A 20,816-nucleotide genomic window follows, 5' to 3' on the forward strand; every position below is an offset into this window, starting at 1 on the left:
GAGGGAGTGAGAGGAGATTCGAGGGCGAGGGAGAACGAAGACGAGGGCCGGCGTGGTGGTGAGCGAGCTTGGGTTTTGAATATGCCGAAGAAAAACGGAACTCCGCCAGGGACCGAACCCGTCTAGCAAGAAAAAAGTGTGGAGGCGGGAGCGACGTGAAGTCAGTCCGGTCGTAGCACAGCAACAAACAGGACAGCAACGGAGAGAGGACGAGAGAGGAGAAATGTGAGGAGGAGAAGATCCGAGGCGATGATATTTTTCTGAAGATTGGCAGAGTTGTCTTGACTGGTTATTCCCGAGTTTGGCAGTCGGTCTTAGTCGTGATCGGAGCGCAAACGAAGCTGCTCAAATAATAATTAGTTCTTCTAGAAGGGCACTAGTCCCGTGAGACTTGATTGTCTAATTAGGCCACCCTGCTTTAATTTAATTTCTTATCCAGGTGATCTTGAAGCTCAAAAAACGAGTTGTTCGCTATCAGATCTTGCGTCAAAAATTATCAGATGGGCTACCCCAACTACGCTCTACATACAGCTACAATCTCAATTCCGCTTATTAAATTTAAATCCATAGACCTCATAATGAAAATATACTTCAAAAAGATAAAACTCGAGATTTCAAGCTGAATCAGCCCAAGCCTGAATGACCCATGACTAACAACCGATGGGAACTGATTTTACACCGAGGTCCGTCCGATGACGGAGCTGCAGTTCTAATCTACCTGCCATTCCGGTATGCTCGTAACCTCCGAACCGCGGAGGTACAGGTTACGCCGCGGAGCCGACTAACAGCTCTTGGCCTTATCTGATGGGAACACAATGCCCCCAGCATACTAATCCAGTAGTGCTACGTAAGCCCAAGCATAGAACTAGTGGCAACTACTCGTACTTCGCTACCCACGATAGGCAGGCAGCCACTTTCTTATTCCGTAAGTGCTGAGGCGAGACGGAAAGATGGATGACATAAAGATGCATATTGATACACCCGTGAAAGGATATGCACTCTCCTTCCAGTATAGATAAGCTTCATAATGTGGGGAATAGTAGGCAACGCCCTGCGATGAAATGCAAACCAGATCCAGATCTCGCTGTAATGTGCTGCTCGTCATGTACGTCGTTAAAAAAAAAAAAGTGTTAAATCCCATCCCCTCCCGTCCCGATCCAGTTCCCTAGTACCCATTTACCGACCTGGATCGGCCAAGATATCCATAATTAACCGCAGACTCCCATCTGTCCTTGCCTTCAACAGATAATCAAGCATGCTCGCTAAATCTATACGACTCTAGGTCTACCATTCAACATTGAATTGCCAAACCCCTAGCCAGGTCTGTTAGTTGGAAGAATCTAAGGAAGACAATGCGCCGAACATACCGTTCTTCAGATTCTCTGCTGTGTCGCTCAGCAGGATGACTCGCCGCTTGTTGCAGTATGCTGTCTTGTCTAAGATGTCGACCTTGAGATTCGCCAGTTCTCCCACCGGCTTCTCAAACATCTCGCTGAGGCTCTCCACCGCCATCTCCAAATCCTTCTGGTTATCCTCGAAAATCTCCGTCAGGTTGTTTCGGGCCAGGTAGTACGCAAAGGCGTACGTCCATTTCAGTGTTTGTCGGCATTGCTGCAGTGCCTGCGACGCCGTATCGAGGAACTGCACTTCAATCCAGGAGAGGCCTGACTGAGACTGCAGACTCGTCATCTTCTTCTCCGTTTTCAGATACAAGTCCTTGTCCAGTTTGGCGGACTGCTCATGGTTGGCGTATCGGTTGTAGTAGTGTAGGTAGCGCTCCAAAGACGCTCGGGAACGAGCCTGTTCAGTCCGAGCCTCGGCGCCTGACTTTTCCTCAAACCTATTGCAATTATACCAGCTCGTGCCATGCTCCGACCATAGGCCCATACACATCCAGCAGAACTCGTGCTTGCATTTGCGGCACGTCATGTGGTTGCACCCGCCGTTTTTCTCTATTGTTGAATGGCACTTAGGGCATTCCTTAGTGTTTGCTGAAATCCAGTTGGCTGTCTCCGAATCATCCTCGCACTTTTGAAGCCACATTTTGACTAGTCTACATGGGGAAGGCTGGTGGTCGTTCAGAGTGCACCCGAAGCAAAAGTAGTGCTTACAACCACATTGCACTGTGGGTACAATGCGATGTAACTCACGCTGCTTGACGTGGCAATCGACTGCATACTCGCAATTTGGAGCCGGGCACCACTTCAGATTCTCCTTGTCATCAACGTAAGTTCGCGTTAATAACGTTTGATATCTGGCCCCGAAATTAGTTGATATGCCAGCGAACATATAGGCAGTCAAGTAATAAGGAAGACTAACCTGTCCTTGAGATCGTCCGTAACCAGTAAGCTTAACGACTTTGAATCGACAATCATGTGGCAGTCATTACCCGGACACTGTATCCTCGCGGCCTCTCCTTCTTCCCGGATCTTCTGCGCGAGATAGTGTCGGTAACAGTCAACACAGAATCGATGCCCACAGCGCATCGCATAGGTCTCAAGATCATCACCATCCTCGCAACAGATATCACATGTGAAACCCGGTACCACTTCAGTCTTCGGTGTTGACTCGAAATTGGTTCCGAGGCCTGCTTCCTCCAGTGTTAATTCCGGGTGGTCCATGTACGACTCGATCAGTTTTTCCCGATTCCAACGGCCAAATCGCAACAAAATTGCCGACGACTCTGGGGGCAGCCCGAGTATTGATGAGACTTCGTTGATCTGCAAATTCTGTTCACGTTCGATATCTTCCGGGCTAAGGACTTTGAAGTCCACCTCATATGGTTTCCGCGTATTCGAAAATATATCTTTGTCTTTGGAAAACCCACCGTCGAAGTCGTCGCCGAAATCTGATTGAAGCGACAAAGCCCAAGTCAGCAACCAAGTTCCGCAAAAACCCACGGACATCTTACCATCTCCTAAGCTTTCATCATCGCTACCCTGAGTGCCCAGGAAATCATCCGCACTCGATGCAACACTCATGAAATCATCATCAGACTCCATAGTTGTTGACGTTGAGGTAACAAATTCAGACGCTTCGACCTTCGCCGGAGATTCCGACACCTCCCTCTCGAAGTTGAATGAGTTCGTTGAAGTCAACTCGGCAGCAGAATCAGGGCACTGTTTCCTAGTCTTTTTCTGCCTCTTGCGAGCGCTTCCGCTATCAGGAATGTCCAAAAATGAATCCGCGGTGGTTGTGGTGGCGGCTCGTGAGCGGCTGCAAGATTGGGTGGCGGTAGTAGAAGTGGGAGACGCCGCCAGGGCCGCCTTGCGCTTTCTCGTAGTTGGAGGCGTGGTGAAGGTGACGCCTCTAAGCCGTATGTGCTGAACACGGGCAGAAAAAAGCGCGGCCCCGATATTTATGTCGAGACCTGACCCTTTTTTACCCCGGTACAACAACACACGTCACAAGTTGCCAATGATAGTGCTGTGGTAGCCTAAGTGGCAGGGGGTGGAAGCCTAAGAGGCTTACTAGGGCGAGAAAATCAGGAAAGGAGAAGGGAAGCTTTCGGGAGTTAATCGCTCGTTGACTCTTCTTGAATGTTTGTCCTTATCAAGAGTTGAGAGAGAGATCAGAGGGGAGGTGTCAATCTCGTGAATCAGATTGTGTCACCAGCGCTCAGCCTGCGCCCGCGCCTTAGTCATTCGCCAGGTGAAGCCTTCTGGGCTCACGCGGAAATGTGGGGAACAGGAGGCACTGCTCGTGGATTGAAAATCCGCAGGAGTCGTCAATGATTCGAATGGAGCCGTGCTAAACCTAGAGTGTCATTGAGCGCTCTCAATTCAATGTCTCCACGAAGCGCAAGCTGGTGGCTTCATTCAGCATTATTGTCCACACTAAGAAAAGAAGAGGCAGGCCAAGCCCAGTGTACTCTCTGCCTATCATAGGCAGCAGGCAACACTGACATAGGTCGCTAATTTCCTGTGAAGGTACAAGTTGAATTCTTTAAGTCCTTTTTTTGCTTGTATCCGAACGAGTCGCAGGTACATTTTTCTATCAGGTCCCATCGTAGGCAGCGAACGGAAGCCATCTGAATCCTAAAACTCAAGGTGCTAATAATGTGTATATGACCAATCTTATCCATATGCTTCGGAATATATCAAGTGACCCGTGCATTCCTATCCTACATATGTACGCGCTTTGTAATATGTTCTTTATTTCCTACTAAAAGGAGGTTTATGAAGATCTGACATGTCATGGATGTCGCAGGCTTTTTATATTGTATTCTATTTTAACCGAGCACAATATCTCAAACTCATTCGTCATCACTTTCTTCGTCTTCTTCCTCCTCACTGCTCTCCTCTTCCTCAGCTTCTGCAAGCCAGTCAATGAACTGTTGCGTCTGAGCTCGGACTTTGCGCATCTCTTCGGTACTGGTCGACCGCTCGTCTGCCCACCATTGCTCTAAGGCCTCCTCTTCGACAACTTCCAACTCATACAGCTCCTTGGCCAGGAACAGAAGCACCGTCTCACCCCGGGGACGGTGGACGAGATCTTGCTGGAACTGAATCAGAAGGTCCACCTGATCAGGCTTCGCGTCGGTGTCGCGGTCAAACAGTGCACGCTCAATGATTTCGTGATACTTGCTGAAGATATCGTGGACGGCGTCCCTTGCTCCCTGTCCACCTTCCATCAACTGCGCCACACGCTTCATAAAGGCTGAAGTGACGGCTCGTCGAACTTCGTGATCGGATGCGTTGGCCGTCATGCGAAGACTAACCAGTTCCAATTGCACGACATCAGATGTGACGCCGTCTCGTAAACTGTCGAAAACACTAGCTGCAGCGTCTTGGACGAAATGTGAATCCTGGTCTTCATCGTCAGACACGGAAGTTGCAAAGCTTCCAGAACGGGAGCCGCCGTAATCTGAAATCTCTGAGGATAGTGTCGAGATAGAGTCAGTAGACAGTGAGAGTTTCGCCATATTGTAAACTAAAGAAATAACGTTAGTTCTTGTTCAGGAAAATGAGAGTAGATATTAAGGAGCATGGACGTACTCAATCCTGACGACGCGTTGCTGGCTATTTCATCGTCATCGTCATCTTCATCGTATGGCACATATTCGTAACCCTCACCCCCTTCGCCTACAATTTTTGGATCGCTGACCGGCGGGTTGTCATCTTCCTCTCGCGTGGCATTTGTTATCCGCCTGCCCTCGTTGACGAGTACATTGTCCGCAATTTTTACCCCGAAAGAAACGAGGACCCCTTGTTCGATGGTACAGTTCTTTCCGATCACGACATCATCCGCAATGATTGCATGGCGAATGGTTGTTCCATCCCCAATGACTGCATTGTCCCAGACGTATGCCCCCTCTAGAGTGACGTCTTTTCCGACCTTACAATTTCGGCCAAGTACCGTGTCCTTCACCGTCGACCTGTCGGCAATGCTGGTTCCTTGCCCAATGACTGTTCGTCGGCCCACAACGCACGAACGGGCCAGCGTCACGTCATGTTCTTGGTAAAGAGTACCCTTCCGAAGCTCGTAGTTGTGGCCAGGAAGTAAGTTGGTGTCGGGACACAAAGGATAGGCCCACCGAGATATGATATCCTTGCTAACAGCATCATACGCCTTCAGGTTTCTAACCCGGGCAACGTAATGGTCCTCAATGATATGTGTGTGAATGGTCTTTCCGTTCAGCTCATAATCTTTCAGAACACCGTAGAGGAATTGCTTTCGCGGCGTCTGGTAATCGAAGCTGTCGGACCACAAGCTCAAAACGTCTGGGGTGCAGATGTCAATGTTACAGTCAATCAGGTCTTGCCGAATATCAATTTCAGGGAACGTGGTGATAAGCTCAGCGTCAATAGTCAGGCGAGAAGATTCAGGAGAGTGGTGATCAATCTCCTCGTAATGCAAACAGCGGTCTTTGGTCGGGTCTACCACAAAAACAGGCGATACTGACGAGGCCTTTGTTCGATGATTTCTGCCAGCTTCGCGCAGTATCATTGTCATGATCGCATTCTTGTCTGCTTGGCGGCGTTCACGGTGTTTCGCTAAGGCGCCTTCGATCGGTAGGTTGCTGACAACGTCGCCGCTCACGACGAGGAAATCGCCAGTAATCAAGTGTTTACCGTCGAGGTCTCGCATGACATCTCCAACCGAGGTTGATGTGGATTTGAGGAAGGTGAACTGCTTGAATGGCGAAGAGGGCGCTCTCCATTTGGAAGCGCTTTGAATATGGTCAGCCCAGCTCTCACTTCCCATTTACCTGCCCTATTTCCCAGTCAAAACATACTTAATATAACCCTCCAACTGATCCGAGTGCGCCCCTCCATACAAAAAGACCTCCTCAACACCGGCATTGGCCAGGAACTCAAATGTATATTCAATCAATGGAGTGTTCGCAACCGGCAGAAGACACTGGACAAAGGTTGCGTCAGTCCACAAAGGAACTATTTGTAGTAATCACCAAACATACCCGAGGCTTATCAAGAGTAAAAGGCTCGAATCTGGTCTCAAACGTATCCGCAAGTACCTAGTCCAAGCGAAGGTATTAGCATTCAGCTTGTGCGGCGGTTCGAGACCACATACAACAGCCTGCAACGTCTCCTCTACCTCCTCAGTCGCGTTCCCACGCGGTTTATTGGAGCCGCCGCCTTTCTTTGGCGCCATTTGCAAGCGATTTCTGTGAGAACGAACAGAGAGGTCGACAAAAAAAAAGTCACCACCACTTAGGAGTCATCCATCATCCCACTTTCAACGGCGACTCACCGCCCGGCAGTTTTGCTTGTTTTGTCTTGTTTGCTTACTGTCAAATCACATGATTATTGCCCGTGTCGCACCGCCACATGCAAGTGCATGGTTCGTTCCAGCCTCAACGGGTCCAGATTCAGCTGAAGGTCTGGACCCTCGTGGACTTCAAGGGGATTGAGATTCCTGGAGCTGGGCGCAGGTCTAGACCTGTGTTATCTGCATGGATCAGATCAGAATGTTCATCGCTGGTGGCCCGGGCTTGAATCTAGGGTCCTTGCTCGCCGATCCCGGTTCGACAGGTTTGTTGTTTAATGTGGTCATAAGGAGATTCCACCTGGGCAACATAGCAGAATGAGATATCTGCCATTCCAAGATTGTCTGTCTATCCCAGTGTTGCTTTGTTTGCCGTTGAGCTGTGTATCTGCGTGATAGAATAGCATGCCCTATCCCTGAACATTAAGCTCTATCTGTTGTAAAGATGAAATGAATATGTCATCATTCTGGTAAAGCTATGTGTCCAGACGTCGCAAAGAAACCAGGTGACTGGGTCAGATAATAGATCGCCAGATATCTCACGGGATTATTGGCCAGAAAAATAGAGAAAAGCATGCGTCTGCAAACCAGGCGTTCAAAATATTCTGTACAAATAAGGCGCACTAACAAACCTCAATGCCAGGAGCCAACATCTCAGAACCCCTCTAAAACAATATCCCCACACAAAGCAATAACGGTATGTACTCTAAATAAACACGACACGCAGCCTATGCAATATATAATCCCAGAAACGCCAATTGTATCGAGTGAGTGCCCACTTTCATGGTAGAATTTAAAAAAAGGATGCAAAAAAGTTGCCACGGATATCATTAGCAGAGAAGGTAAATTGCGGCAAATGATCGATTCCAAAATGCGCTTCTGCGAGAGTTACCGCCGAAGGGGAAAGATGAGAGGGTATATATGGTAGCGACGGTTTCTTTAAAACGGTACACAATCGGGAACCCGTTTTAATGAGTGCGAGTTGCGGGCATGGAGCCAACCATGGGCTGAGATTGAGGCGCATACATACGTTGTCGTTTCGCAAGGTTGGGGTTATCGTTTCCGTTGCCTAATTCAGAGATGTGCCGACGTGGCTGCGGTCGCACTTGACCGGGCCCAGCAGCGCCCATCGCTACCGTAGGCGGTGCTGGATATTGCATACCATTCTGATCCATAGCATAGGCGGTTGTCGCTGGGTTTGCTGGAACATATTGGCCTTGAACCTGCTGAAGATTGGCAGGAACTGCAGCCATGGGTTGAAACTGATTCGGGGATTGCCAGGCAGTCATGGCGGCTGCGGGGGACTGGCTGGGGGAGGATGTATCTTCCTTGATGGTGACCGACTGCGCAGCCGAGCTTTGGCCCGCGATTGTTACCGGCGTCGTAGCTTGATGACCTTCCATTCCCTGTGGAACAGTTTTGAGGTGAACTAGATGTTTCTCTAGCATTTCCAAAAGACTTTTCCGCGTGAACGGCTTTGGAAGGACATCATCCATTCCTAATAACAGTCAGCATTGCACATTTGACTGAACAAATTACGGAAGCCGCGTACCATGCTGGAAGTAAAGCTGAATATCATCGCTTCGGATGTTGGATGTCATAGCAATGATAGGCGTCCGATCAAATTGACGAATGAGATGACATGCAGAAACTCCATCCAGATTGGGCATTATAATGTCCATAAGAATCAGGTCGTATTTGGAGCCGTCTTGAACCTTGTTCACAGCTTCCAAACCATCAAGCTGCAATATGTCAATAACGACGGCCCTGGTTACTGGGTGTGTCCATAACGTACCGCTGTATCTATTTCGCAAGAGAAAGAATAAAGGAACTTCCCGCCGATTTGACGACACGTTGCGTCATCCTCGACAAGTAGAATTCGTGGGCTGCGCATCCAGCCTGGGTCAACATGATTGCTCTTTTTCCTGTTTTCAGGGAACTGTCTTCGATCGTCCATATCCTGCTTAGGGGGCACTGTGTAGGGAACATTGTTGACATGCTCGCCGTACATCGGGTCTATTCCGTTTGTTGCGCCGACGGGATAGACGACAGGTTCCATCTCACCATTCATCTTCGGATAGACCAAAGCCGGGTTGGTTGCCGCCGCAGCAGGTTGAGGCGCAACTCGTCGTGGTGCGGTTTCCATAGTAGGTGTGGACACAACGCCAGTCTTCGGCGGCTCGCCCATAGACTCAACCGGAACAAGATTGAATTGTACTTCGGCGTTCATGTCGCTCAAGAGTTTCGATGCTTGTTGCAACGGCGTGGAAACTCCGTCGTCCATGGGCGTCACTTGAGAAGGACTTGCTCCAACTTGAGCCTGGAAAGAACCGGCTTTGTTGTCGCGCTTTTGGCGGGCGTCGATGGAAACCAGATAGTTCACCAGCTGATGAATAACGTTCTCATGGTTGACGACCGTCTTCTGGACCCTCAACACCTCTTGCAGCATCAGCTGATGGTCAACGGACATCTGGGCGTAGCGATCAGATATATGTTGGATCTGCTGTTGCTGCGCAACAATCTGCTGGTTCAGTAGGTCAATCTGTTGAGTGGGAACAGAGTCGTCATGAGCCTGCGCCTGCTTCCGCGGTGCAGGTGCCTTGCGTCGGATGTTGTCAAGGGACTCTTTACTGTTCGCTCGAAACTCAGGGTGCTTGAATTCCCAAGCCTAGAAGGATTATTTCGGTCAGGAATGCAAGATCAGCAACAGCGCCCTGAGGATAAACTCACATTTTGTCCGTACGGCGACTGTCCATTCTCCTCATTGTTCTGCCTTACTTTGTGAAAGTCGTATTTATTCAGTTGTCGTACGAAACTGGCAAAGTTGCTGTGTTTGAAATGTTTCGGAAGAATTGTTTTGGTGAATTTCTCGCACTGCAGGCTTGTCAGCGAACGACATTAAAATCGAGTCCGGTAATTGGAATGGCTTACCTCTAAAACGACGAAACTATCACCATCATCACCCCACCGCACAATCTCCGCGTACGACGGGTCCTCCAGCATCCTTGTGCGACAACATCAGTCAAAAAAAGATCCGAGAATAGAATGAAGCTTTTTGCGATCAAGATGGTAGGAAACTCCCGCGAAAAATATGCGGAATCAAGGGAAAAAGCGGCGACCAGGGGAAATATCTGCCTAAAAATACCAGGGGAGGAAAAAGAAAGGAGACGGCTCACTTGTAGAGTTTGCGAACCTATACATTCGATTAGCATTTTGTGATACAACAAAATGTCTGATGAAGCCGTAATCCGCCAAAACACGATCAGGACGTCAATACTCACAAAATCGCTGGAGTTGCCCGAAGGGGCGGCGCTGGTGGTGGTCTGGCCACCGTCCATCATGGGCTAGATGGGTCGCGACCGATCGAACGAGCAACAGACTTCAGCACTATGCAGAACGTCGAAAATTAGAGGGAGCTGGTCGAGGCAAAGTCTGCAAACTCCTGTATGGGTTGCAGGAAGAGATCCTAAGTAAAAAGAAAGATGGGTAAGGATGGAGGAGAAGAGAAAAAAAGACGCACTGCCCAAGACGGTCGCAAGAGGGCAGAAAGAGGAGAGGGAGGAGTTGTCGGTTGTAGTAGTTTGGTGGGACGGGCGCAACTGGAGAGTGAACAGTCAGAGGGCGTTGAATAATCTGGCATATTAATAGAAAGCCTTTTTTGTGCTCAGTGCTCACCAGCCACAGCCGTGGTTGCTCTCTTGTCTACTTTGTCCTAGCACGATTCTGGCATTTCTCCCTGAATTCTTTCTTTACCTCCATGTTGGCCTTTGTACATTTTACATTATTTTCCCCCCTCTTATTCACCTTTGGCGACTCGTGAGGACGAAAAATGGCCTCCTCGACCAATTCCAAAAGTGCCGAATGCCACCTCGGTTCTACCGAAAGACTATACTAGGAATACACAGTACTTTACAGCTGTTTGCCACCTCACCTGATCAGATAAAGGCATTATGTTGTCCAATTCCCGCTGCAGGGAATCAGAAACAAAATTGTCAATGCGCCTGCAGAGCAACATGCATCAATGATGGAGGGGATCATGGAGTCTGAGGGGCCCAAGTCAAACGGTCTGATCCCCGCAGTCCTGCTGAGTCGCCTACTTTTCTGCCACCCCCTTCTGTCGGCTTTGATCCTACTTGATTTCTCCCTCTTGAAGCGTAGCCTCTAGGATGCACTCTTCGAAGCAGGAATCAAGATGTCGATCAGAGACTCAAGCGCGAATCTACTTTTCCCTTCGAGGTTTCTCCGCGAGTCGGTCAACATTATTAGCTTTTGCCGATCTCTGCTAGGTATATCTCCGCTCCCGTCTAGACAATGGTGACAATGACCTCATTGCAGCTCGAGGTGCATACAAGACAACAAAGCGACAAAGATCGCCAAGTTTCCGCACAACACACATATTGATTTACTGGGAGAATAGACCCAATACCCCGGTGTCTTTGTAGAACAATGATGTTGAACACCTTGCGTGTATTGGGGGTAAGAAGAATCCTGGAGAACGCACTAAGGAGTGTACTTCTACTTCCTTTTCTAGCCTTGAACGTCTGCTCCCCCAAAGCTCTGTTGGAAAGCCAGCTATCTGCACTTGGTATACTTATCACCTCAGGGAACTGGCATAGAGGCAAGATGTAGCCATATGGCTGTTTGTACGATCTCGGGGTAGAACCAGTAGAATTACTCCGTTGGGTCCTCGACGTGCGGCGATTACTTACAGCTCAGGCAGGATTTCAAAAGCGAAGGTACCTTCCTTACTCCTCTTAGAAGTCTATACAGTTAGATGTTGCTGTTAGATTGAGAAGATGAAGTCTTCTTCTGACAGTTAACGGTTGCCGGGGATAAATAGTGTAACTAAACAATGACGTGCGTAGCTGACTCAGGCCACCGCAAGTTCCTCGCGTCCTCGAGCTCATCCGCATCACAGCTCCCAGGGACAATTACCTCGAATTCCCTATCATTATCTTATTAGCATAACAACAACGCTAATTCATTTTGATCAATTCCAAAACTACCATGTTCGCCTCCCGCCGCCTTACCGCAGCCGCAAGCGTTCCTCGCGCCTTTAGCCAGAGGGCTCTATTTCACAGAACCGCACCTGCCTTCGTCCAGAAAGGCGATCCTATCCCAGATCTCGACGTCCTGGTTGAGAACTCTCCCGGAAACAAGGTCAACCTCGCCAAGGAGCTCAAGGGCAAGGGTGTCATCATTGGTGTTCCCGCCGCTTTCAGTACGTCCTCAGTCTTTACGGACCGAATTGCCATGTCGAATTTGAAAACCGATCGCGACTCTAACTACTTGCTTTTAAAGGCCCTGCATGCTCAAGCACCCATGTTCCTGGGTATATCAGCCATCCCAAGCTGAAGGAAGCTGGGCAGGTTTTCGTCGTCGCCGTCAATGACCCATTTGTGTAAGCATTAGCAGTCTCTTGTTCTATTGGAATTGGACCATCGGCTGGAATAGAAGATTTTGGAACACCTAACAATCATCGCAGAACCAAAGCCTGGGGCACAACCCTTGACCCAACAGGCAAGAGCGGCGTAAGAGATTTGCCATTATTGCTGTTCGTTTGCTTTTACTGACATTTCTCAAGATCCGCTTCTTGGGTGATCCCACCGGGAAGTTCTCCGAGGCATTGGATGTTACATTCGACAGCACGACGATCTTCGGCAACCAGCGTAGCAAGCGCTATGCGCTCCTCGTCGAGGATGGCAAGATCAAGGAGGCCTTTGTTGAGCCGGACAACACGGGTGTTAAGGGTATCATTTCTAGCCCTGCTGCCATACCTCCAGCATGCTAACAAGTGAACAGTTTCCACTGCCGAGAATGTGCTTGGATAGATAGGGTAAACTACACCAGCAAATTGATGCACAATAAATATTAGGTGCTCTAGCTGTCAGCATGACATATTGTCAAATGATCATAAGATAGATATACATGAATTGATTCGCCCTCCAACGCCTAACTGCAATCTTTTATAGCCTATGCTATATCAAGCTCGGGCCCGCACCTCGGCAAGCCCTGTGTAGGGACAATATTTATGCAGAACCCTGCTGCTGCTCCCACTGCTCAGGTGTATAGCATTTAGGCGTCCAAGCATGAATAGCCGCAATCTCCGCCTTCAGAACTGAGTTCACCAACCGGTGACGTGCAAGCATGGTCTTCTTCTCAAACTGCGGCGAAACAATGACAGCCTGGAACGCTTGTCCGCAGCCTCCTAGACACAGCAGACCAGTCAGCGCAGTCCAGAGACTCAAGATCACGGTGTAAAGCGAAAGCATCCAAGGTTGAGTACTAGTAAAGTGGACTCGAACAAGCGATGACGTACCCGAAAGATCCTCAATCTCAACATGCTGCGCCTGCAGCTGCTCAACCAACTTGCTCTTCAGCAGATCCGGGGTCACGGCGCCAGGGAGGGTATCAGCCATTGCTGCGTTTGCGGCCGCGAGAGAACGCGCGGAGAGAGAAAAGGTTGCTTTCGCGGAGACGGGAGAGCGCAGGTAACGGCAGCTTCTGCTCAGCAAGGTCGTCGTGCGGAAGTACATTAAGCGCTATCTTGGGGCAGCCCGCAAAACTATTTCTAATTATGGGAGCGACCGAGGACGTGCTTTTTTGAAATAAGCGATGCGTGGGCTTTGGAACTTTTTGGAGGGACGCGGAGTTAACCTTGAACGTCGCTAGATATCGCCGCGGAGAGGAATGGATTGGTCAGCAGCGTTTAATCACGTGACTTATTCGTCGTAGATGGTGGTGTTTTCTTTGGTGTTATGTTTAACTCCAAACATGACTTAGCATTCACCAAGGATATATCTCTCTGAGAGAAGACCAGGGATAGCATCTACTCAAAAATTCATACTATCGAGTCTATCGTATCGAAATCTTCTCGCAAGACAAGAATTGGATTGTCAGATCAGCAATAATGGGCGAACATGGGACATAGACCGCCAGCTCGGTCAGCTAAGACATCTATAGAATACTGGATAAGGAACATATGAATCCCTCTTCAAAGCCAAAGTATGCTTGTTAGAAGCGAGACATGCCAATGTTTCGCGAAATGTGATAACGAATACCGACGAAGCCATGACAATCGATAAATAATTTGGAGGTCTCTGGTAGTCAAAAAGGAGGAAAGCAGTTATGGGTACAACAGTCTATATATGTTGGCCTTTGGGCGGGATATCAGGAGCCTGGGTACGGGAGACAGCATAAGACATAGCCATGATAGGAGGCCCGTCATCGAACTGATATCTTCATTCCTATCTTCAACCACCTATCAAAAAGCTGCTGACTAGCGCTGACAATTCGTTGGATTCCTTGAGTCGCCTTTCATGGCACCTCGTGTAAACCTACATGCTTCTAGTTGGTTGCCGAGTCTACCACCCCGGATACGCGACAGCATCCGTACAAGGACGAGGACTGTATTCAGAATAGTAGTTGAAATTAATGTTCCATTCGGTTCAAATATACCTTTTTCTGCATTATCGCGCTTCCATCCTGGGTACGCTACACCGTCTGCATGGAGACTCTAAGAATGACGTCTGATAAATGATAGTTATGATTTCGCATACCTTCACCTGCTTCGTCGCGCTTCCCTCCTGGGTATGCAACACCGTCTGCAGAAGGGGCCCAAGGTAAGTACAAGAGCGAACATTTGCCTAAATCAACCTCACCTTCATTCACGTCGTCGCGCTTGAAGCCTGAGCAGCGATCGCTCTGCTATCGCGTTTCCAGTCGGAAGGCACCACGCCGGCTATAGGAATAATAAATACAAAGGTTAAAGTAGGGCCTGGCTAATCAGAGGTTGAGAGAGGAAATGGAACGTACCAGCAATACTGGCAATCAAGGCCATGAATGTAGTAATGCCCAAGACCTTATGATGACGGGTATAATAGAGTCAACGGTGGGTCCAGAAGAGAAGCACAAAGTGAACAGGGCGATAAGGTCTGATTCCATAAAGACTCTTAGACACTCTGATCGAAGTGCAGATGGTATACGTGTATTTATACCTATAGTACAGCTTGAGACCAAGGAATAGGCACTCCTTGATTATCACAAGCAGTCATCAAGTAAGCCTTACTGCGCATCAGAATATATTGATTTTTAGGAGCACACCACTCTAATCATCCTTGAGTGGTGGACTTAAGTACAGGTATCAGAATAGGCGTCAGCCATATACCGTCTTGGAGTACTGAAGGAATGCCAGGATGGGAGATTAATCCATGATTCATGATCTAACCAACCAAATAACACAAATAGAAGACCAGAAACTTTTTTGCCTAGTATAGCAGCGCTGGTGTTCTAGTCTATGCAGGCATGATTAGTAGTGCTTTATGTAACCGTGACCAACATCACAAGTAACCGAGTTACCTATGGCTGAGGGAAAACTAATGAATTGAAAAGACCTGTTGACATAGTTCAGTTAGAAAACCCAGTTATAGCAGAGATGATAGAATCACATATAAGGCACGTGGAACAATTTAGGTAGCCTTCGTGTCTTGTCTGTGAGGTAGGGCGACTGTACTATTCCTTGGAGGGTCGTTAGCAGAGATGACAGGCTCACCTGTTACAGTCCTCACCTCGTCTCCCAAGGACTGCGGTTTGCCACTCAATGTGAATGATCCAGATTTGCATCCGTCTGCCCACGCCTCGCCCATACCAGCCGTGGGCATTCCGGAGATGCTCTTCAGTCTTGCCCGGACCAATTTTGCAGTAGCCGCGACCACAACCTACGTTTAATGGGAGGGACAAGGGCTACGAAGCTTCCTATATGGTTACAACCAGCTGGGCTAGATGCATTTGGTTCAATCTGGTACTTTGCCAGAGTTTAAAGACGGCCTGAACAGAATGTATACGGGGTAGTCTGCTACCTTGTTTCTTCCTTCATATTTGGTACATCCTAGATTTGCCTGTCTGGATCAGCAATAGAGCAACTTTAGAAAAGATATGAAAAAGCGCACATTATGCAGCTAGATAGGCATATATATACTTTCCCTGAGAGCCAAAGGAATGTGGCCAAAGCATAACCTAACTCAGTCACGCAAGATATGAAATAGTGCTGTTGCAGCAGGTCTCTTTCTGACATGTACTCGCAGTATATGTTAAAAAGGTTGGTTAGATCTTGCTCATCAACATCATCTTCCGTTTCATATTCATAATAAGAGGTTTTCCACCAGTGCTCAGTAAACTCCTGCTTCTTAGAAAGGTCTGTCTTTGCTGCTTTATTGTACCAAACAGTTCGCCCCCTTGCTAGTTGTTCATGCTTATAGGCTGCCCCGGCAATCTTTTAATTGAGCTCATTGACTTTGTGATATATTTCCATCATCCCAGGGTCGTTTTCCATTTCAACCATAGCAGCAGCACCGAGCTTGCAGGGAGAATCATTATTACAGTGATAGGCTATACTTCCCTCCACTGCCAGGGATCCTGCGGGAACCCATCATAACGTCTGCCGCGAAGCTTCTTATGTCTTACTTTCTCTTTGGGCAGGGATCATGTGAGTAACGGGTATAGCGAAAATGTAAACAAGATAAAGGTAACAGTATCTGATGTACAGTTTAAAAGTACTGGATGAAAGTCAAAGAAGCCCTTTCTATTTCTCTTAAGCTTGGGTGGCCAAAGTAGCGGCCTAAATTGTAGTTCTCACCCTTCTCAACCCACTCACTCAAGTGGGTGATATTCTCACCTTGTTCTCACCCATCTCACCCGCACCCACCCTAGAGTTAGTGTCTCTCACCCTAAAGGCAGCAACACACTTGGAGCCGTTGCACTTTTACTCGCGTTGATAACTGTGGCTCAAGTACGGCTGAGCGGACGGAAACCCTGTTTTCAACACCCTATGGTCGTATGTACTTGTGATTCCTGCATATGATATTATAAAGCAATAATACGTAATATGAGAGTTCTCCCTAATCCTACCCACGGCGCCTCGCAGGAGTAACCTGCTTTGCTATTGGTACCTCCACCAACAGTCTCCCATGTGAAACAACCGTGTTCATGAGCCCTGCCATCGCAATTCAAGTCCAACTGGACTGTTCAAGACCAGCCCCTGAATGCGTTTTTCTGGGACAAGAAAAGCAACCGTCACTACACTATACGGAACCCAGAGGACCTCCTTCCCCCACCCGCCAGTGACATTAGTCCATAGTTATAATTCCGCTGACAACGATGCGATACTTTTCACCCTTTAGTCTGGAGAAGTTTCCAAAATTGTCAAGTATTTTGGACGGATTGGCGAGAGAGAATCGTATCAGCGTGCCATGAAGAAGGGAGATCCAGAGGTAGAGCTTGTCTTGGGGGTTAAACCGCCGAACATCACTCTTATTTGATAGCAACTCTGAAATAACTTACTTTCTATGGCTGCTGACTGGATCCCCCACCGTAGTATATTGTGGCTTGTGTGTGGGCCTCAGGCATAAATCTGTGGCGCCAGCTCTCGGACTGGAACGCATCTTCGACGACTTCTATCGTGTTACAACTTCCTTTCGCCAGCCATCAGTCATTTATGAATCGTATCCCAGCTCGGCTATTTTCCGCCATGTCTGCATTTTTAGCGCCAAGTTCATCCCCATTCACACGGGCAGTGGTGAACTCGATGCGAAAGCTGTAAGCTCCCCGCAGTGATGTTTATGCAATCTTTTCCACTGAATTTCTGAATTTATTGTTGACCTGTGAAGCTATCCAGAATCCTTAGCAGACAAGAGCTTTGACAATACAGGCTGTGAGTTAAGCTCGGCAAAACGAACGCCATGCCATCGCTAATGCCCGAACCTCAGTACTCCTCGAAGCCCCCTTCAATCCCACACGCAGACAGAAGAATTCGGTTCTCCTCACAATTGACCTAACCAAGGCCGTTGCCGACGAAGCAATCGCTCGCAAAGACTCTGTCGTTGTAGCATATCGTACGCAATCCGTGAACAATGGCTATAACACAGACCAAGCTCACCAATCTATCGTTCAGATCCCATTATCTTCCGCGGCCTCAAATCCCTCACTTTCAATGACCCCCAACAACAGTCACTCCTCCGCCTCGCCGCGGAGGGCATAAGCGTCTATTCTCCGCACACGGCCGTTGACGCAACCCCTGGTGGTATGGGCGACTGGCTCTGCGACGTTGTCACGGGCGCAACCACTCCATCCTCGTCGTCCTCCGTCGCCGACCTAGAATCCCCCCCCTCCGCCCTCTACTCCGCCCCCACATACCCCAAACCTGGGCCCGTTTCACCTTCCACCTCATCCAAAATAATCCCCCACACCCGAAGCACAATCCACCCCTCCCCGGCTCCCGTCCCCTCAGGCCTGGAAGACGCAGGGATGGGCCGCCTAGTCACATTCGCGGAGCCCCAGCCTTTGGCCTCCGTCATTGATAACATCGCAAGCGGCGTAGGTTATCCTGGCGGCATTCCAATAGCCATCCCACAATCCGCGTCCGTTGAGGACATCAAGATCCGTACTGTGGGCGTATGTCCCGGGTCTGGATCGAGTGTGTTGATGAAGGGAGTCAAACAGATCCCTGATCTTCTGTTCACTGGTGAGATGAGTCACCACGAGACGCTGTTTGCAATTGAGAATGGATCTGTCGTGGTTGCGCTTGCCCATTCAAATACTGAAAGGGGGTATCTGAGGGCTGTTATGAAGGATAAACTGGAGGGAGTTTTGAAGGGAGAGTGGGCGGAGTTGAGGACGGAGGAGGGAAAGGGTGAAGAGGCGGGTTTGAACGAAGTATATGAGGACGAAACGTGTGAAGTTCATGTTAGTGAGAAGGACCGTGATCCGTATGGAATTATGGTTAGGCGAGCTTAGACCTTTCCGTGCTGAGGTTTATAAAACATGGGAACTTGCTCGTTGAAGGGCATGTATACTCTATTGGCAGAGAACGAAGGAACTCTCGGCATCAGATACATTGGTATAGCGTAAATGAGTCTATAATCCAGACAGCTATATCTTGTGTCTCTCAAAGTGTGCAATTGGTGCCTGACAGATCAGTCACCAACAATCGGAAAAATCCAGGCCCGAGTAGCTTTGCGTATCCCCGACTTTTTCCCAGGCAAAGATCCATGCCGACAAGTTGTGAGGGAGGTCTGTGATCTGATACACTCACATTGAAACATATACTCTTACCCACTAGACATCGCATACGCCTCCATCATTCCCAGAATGGCGGATTCCACCGCCTCGGCCTCTAGTGAGGCCGCAAAGAGCGCGCCCAAGCCGCAAAACCCAGCTCTAAAGATGATGGGTATGATCCATCCCCATAGTCTAGCTATCTACAGAATGCAGTGCTGACAATGCTGTAATGGATTAAAGGCCTCCCGAATTTCCGCTTCAAACTCCCCTCCCGTAACTGGATGATCTTTCTCACCATCACGGGCTCCTTTACCGCAGCCCTAATCTACGACCGACGGGAAAAACGTCGCGCCCAACAGAAATGGTGCAATCTTGTCGCGCATATCTCGAAAGAATCCCTCCCCGTGGAAGAAACCCGACGCAAACTGACCGTCTTCCTGGCCGCGCCGCCGGGCGACGGCATCCGTTCTGCCCGCGAGCATTTCAAGGAATACGTTAAGCCGATTCTTGTTGCGGCGGCACTGGATTATAATGTTATTGAGGGCCGAAGGGAAGGCGATATCCGTGCGAAGTTTGCGGAGGAGATCAGGAAGCAGCGACGGAAGAGTGGGGAGGTTAGTGCTGGTATTATTGGCGATGAGGAGAAGAGCACAGAGGATGTGATTGCAGAGGCAAGGAAGGCTATCGGTGTGAGGGAAGAGCCTGGGCCGAGGGGGGATTTGGTTATTGGACGGCATACTTGGAAAGAGTATGTGAGGGGCTTGCATGAAGGGTGGCTTGGTCCAATTGACCCGCCCGTGTCGGCAGAGAGCCAGCCAGCACTTGAGGAGCCGCAAGTTCCTGCGGCTGAGGTACCCGCGAACACAGAAGAACAGGCAACGCCAGCACCAGAACAGGGGCAAGCAGCGGAGAAGAAAGAGGAAGGAGAGGAGGAAAAGAAACCCTCCAAACCCACGGGCCCGGCATCTGCATACATCGCTCCCAGCGATTATTCCGGCCGAACACTCCCGCCATCCATCCCGCAAACCCTCGATGGCTCCGCCGCTATCCCCTTCCCCCATCTTCTAGGCTTCCTCAATACCCCTATCCGAATCTACCGCTTCTTGAACAGGCGCTACGTCGCCGACTCTGTCGGCCGGGACGTCGCAGCCCTTGTCCTTGCTTCTCACGCCCGCCCGTACGCTGAGGGTCCTGCTTCATCCAGCTCAGACTCAGACAGCCCAGTTGACCCCAGCTTGTCGTCGTCGATAACATACGAGCAACAATCCCAACTCGAGCACGAAGAGCACGACTGGCACAAATCCGTCCATAAAACTGACGACTCGAACCCAGACAAGGAGCGCGAGTGGCTAAACGATGTCGTTATGGATCCCCGCATTGCGGCCCGAATGCAGCGGTATGTTCTCTCCGGGGAAGAGGAGGCTCGTGCCCAGCGCATCGCGCAGGGATCTGAGTATATCCGCGGCGAGGAGCGGCCGCCAGTCGTTCCCTTTTGGCAGCGGGTGTGGATTAAATATGGCTATGGGGAGGATCCGGAGGTCGCCAAGAGGAAGCCTATCATCGGAAATCTTGATGAAGAGAATGCCTAATTTTGTGTTGTTTATAGACGGTTGGGACTCGAGGGGCCTAAATTCAGGCGCATTTCTATATAGACATTGGGATTGCCTGGTAATGAGGATAAGAAAGACTGTACTCTACTCCATCTCTCCTACGCACTGTACAATAACTCATGCATAATATGTTTTTTTTAAAAAAAAAAAAAAAACAAAAACCCTTATAATCGCCATACTGTAAATTTCGGCAAGCTGGGTATCTCTTGGCTTGTAGATAGAGCCAGCTATCTATCGGGTATATTTTCAGTCACATAACCGAAGAGAAGGTGTATGACGTTTACCATAAATAGGTTGGATGTAATTGCTGGCAACACTGTTCATATCAAGAGATTGTTAGAGCCAATCATTCCCGTTATGCGAAGCCGGCGAGAAGCACAGACGAGCTAGGCCAGAACGGAGTGGGATTACATCTTCTCCTTC

General features: G+C 49.1%; 9 protein-coding genes across 9 annotated transcripts, besides 1 other annotated feature; 3 read left to right on the plus strand and 6 right to left on the minus strand.

Annotated features, from left to right (window-relative positions):
• Positions 1-20,816: part of a sequence feature (contig 1.61 483..865047(-1)) that runs on past both edges of the window.
• ANIA_03689 (RING finger protein) lies at positions 1,250-3,573 on the minus strand. Its single transcript, XM_050611455.1, has 4 exons — positions 2,912-3,573; positions 2,320-2,848; positions 1,368-2,254; positions 1,250-1,313 (listed from the first exon to the last, which is right to left on the minus strand). Exons 1-4 carry the CDS (start codon positions 3,000-3,002, stop codon positions 1,285-1,287), a joined length of 1,536 nt encoding a protein of 511 aa, XP_050467484.1. The 5' UTR covers positions 3,003-3,573; the 3' UTR covers positions 1,250-1,284.
• Positions 4,202-6,631, minus strand: ANIA_10459 (translation initiation factor eIF2B catalytic subunit epsilon). Its single transcript, XM_050611456.1, has 5 exons — positions 6,535-6,631; positions 6,422-6,478; positions 6,239-6,363; positions 4,998-6,172; positions 4,202-4,932 (listed from the first exon to the last, which is right to left on the minus strand). Exons 1-5 carry the CDS (start codon positions 6,613-6,615, stop codon positions 4,256-4,258), a joined length of 2,115 nt encoding a protein of 704 aa, XP_050467485.1. The 5' UTR covers positions 6,616-6,631; the 3' UTR covers positions 4,202-4,255.
• skn7 (protein srrA) lies at positions 7,799-9,779 on the minus strand (the record flags this gene model as incomplete). The annotated part of the gene is made up of 6 exons (XM_050611457.1): positions 9,661-9,779; positions 9,460-9,603; positions 8,525-9,397; positions 8,282-8,471; positions 7,866-8,227; positions 7,799-7,834 (listed from the first exon to the last, which is right to left on the minus strand). The coding sequence occupies exons 1-6, from the start codon at positions 9,730-9,732 to the stop codon at positions 7,799-7,801; spliced, it is 1,677 nt and encodes a 558-aa protein (XP_050467486.1). The 5' UTR covers positions 9,733-9,779.
• On the plus strand, positions 11,665-12,682 carry ANIA_03687 (peroxiredoxin family protein). The gene is made up of 5 exons (XM_656199.2): positions 11,665-11,950; positions 12,031-12,130; positions 12,215-12,260; positions 12,314-12,479; positions 12,532-12,682. Exons 1-5 carry the CDS (start codon positions 11,737-11,739, stop codon positions 12,558-12,560), a joined length of 555 nt encoding a protein of 184 aa, XP_661291.2. The 5' UTR covers positions 11,665-11,736; the 3' UTR covers positions 12,561-12,682.
• ANIA_03686 (uncharacterized protein) lies at positions 12,759-13,265 on the minus strand (the record flags this gene model as incomplete). The annotated part of the gene is made up of 2 exons (XM_656198.2): positions 12,759-12,937; positions 13,049-13,265. 2 exons carry the CDS (start codon positions 13,263-13,265, stop codon positions 12,759-12,761), a joined length of 396 nt encoding a protein of 131 aa, XP_661290.2.
• ANIA_11410 (uncharacterized protein) lies at positions 14,047-14,569 on the minus strand (the record flags this gene model as incomplete). The annotated part of the gene is made up of 4 exons (XM_050611458.1): positions 14,047-14,066; positions 14,098-14,136; positions 14,289-14,333; positions 14,545-14,569. The coding sequence occupies 4 exons, from the start codon at positions 14,567-14,569 to the stop codon at positions 14,047-14,049; spliced, it is 129 nt and encodes a 42-aa protein (XP_050467487.1).
• On the minus strand, positions 15,088-15,389 carry ANIA_11409 (uncharacterized protein; the record flags this gene model as incomplete). The annotated part of the gene is made up of 2 exons (XM_050611459.1): positions 15,088-15,122; positions 15,281-15,389. 2 exons carry the CDS (start codon positions 15,387-15,389, stop codon positions 15,088-15,090), a joined length of 144 nt encoding a protein of 47 aa, XP_050467488.1.
• On the plus strand, positions 17,222-18,519 carry ANIA_10437 (Nif3-like dinuclear metal center hexameric protein; the record flags this gene model as incomplete). Its single annotated transcript, XM_656197.2, has 4 exons — positions 17,222-17,322; positions 17,394-17,437; positions 17,493-17,618; positions 17,678-18,519. The coding sequence occupies 4 exons, from the start codon at positions 17,222-17,224 to the stop codon at positions 18,517-18,519; spliced, it is 1,113 nt and encodes a 370-aa protein (XP_661289.2).
• On the plus strand, positions 18,798-20,532 carry ANIA_10453 (Tim22-complex subunit TIM54). The gene is made up of 2 exons (XM_050611460.1): positions 18,798-18,955; positions 19,024-20,532. The coding sequence occupies exons 1-2, from the start codon at positions 18,874-18,876 to the stop codon at positions 20,370-20,372; spliced, it is 1,431 nt and encodes a 476-aa protein (XP_050467489.1). The 5' UTR covers positions 18,798-18,873; the 3' UTR covers positions 20,373-20,532.

Source organism: Aspergillus nidulans, chromosome II (genome assembly GCF_000011425.1).
Source record: "Aspergillus nidulans FGSC A4 chromosome II".
NCBI lineage: Eukaryota > Fungi > Ascomycota > Eurotiomycetes > Eurotiales > Aspergillaceae > Aspergillus > Aspergillus nidulans.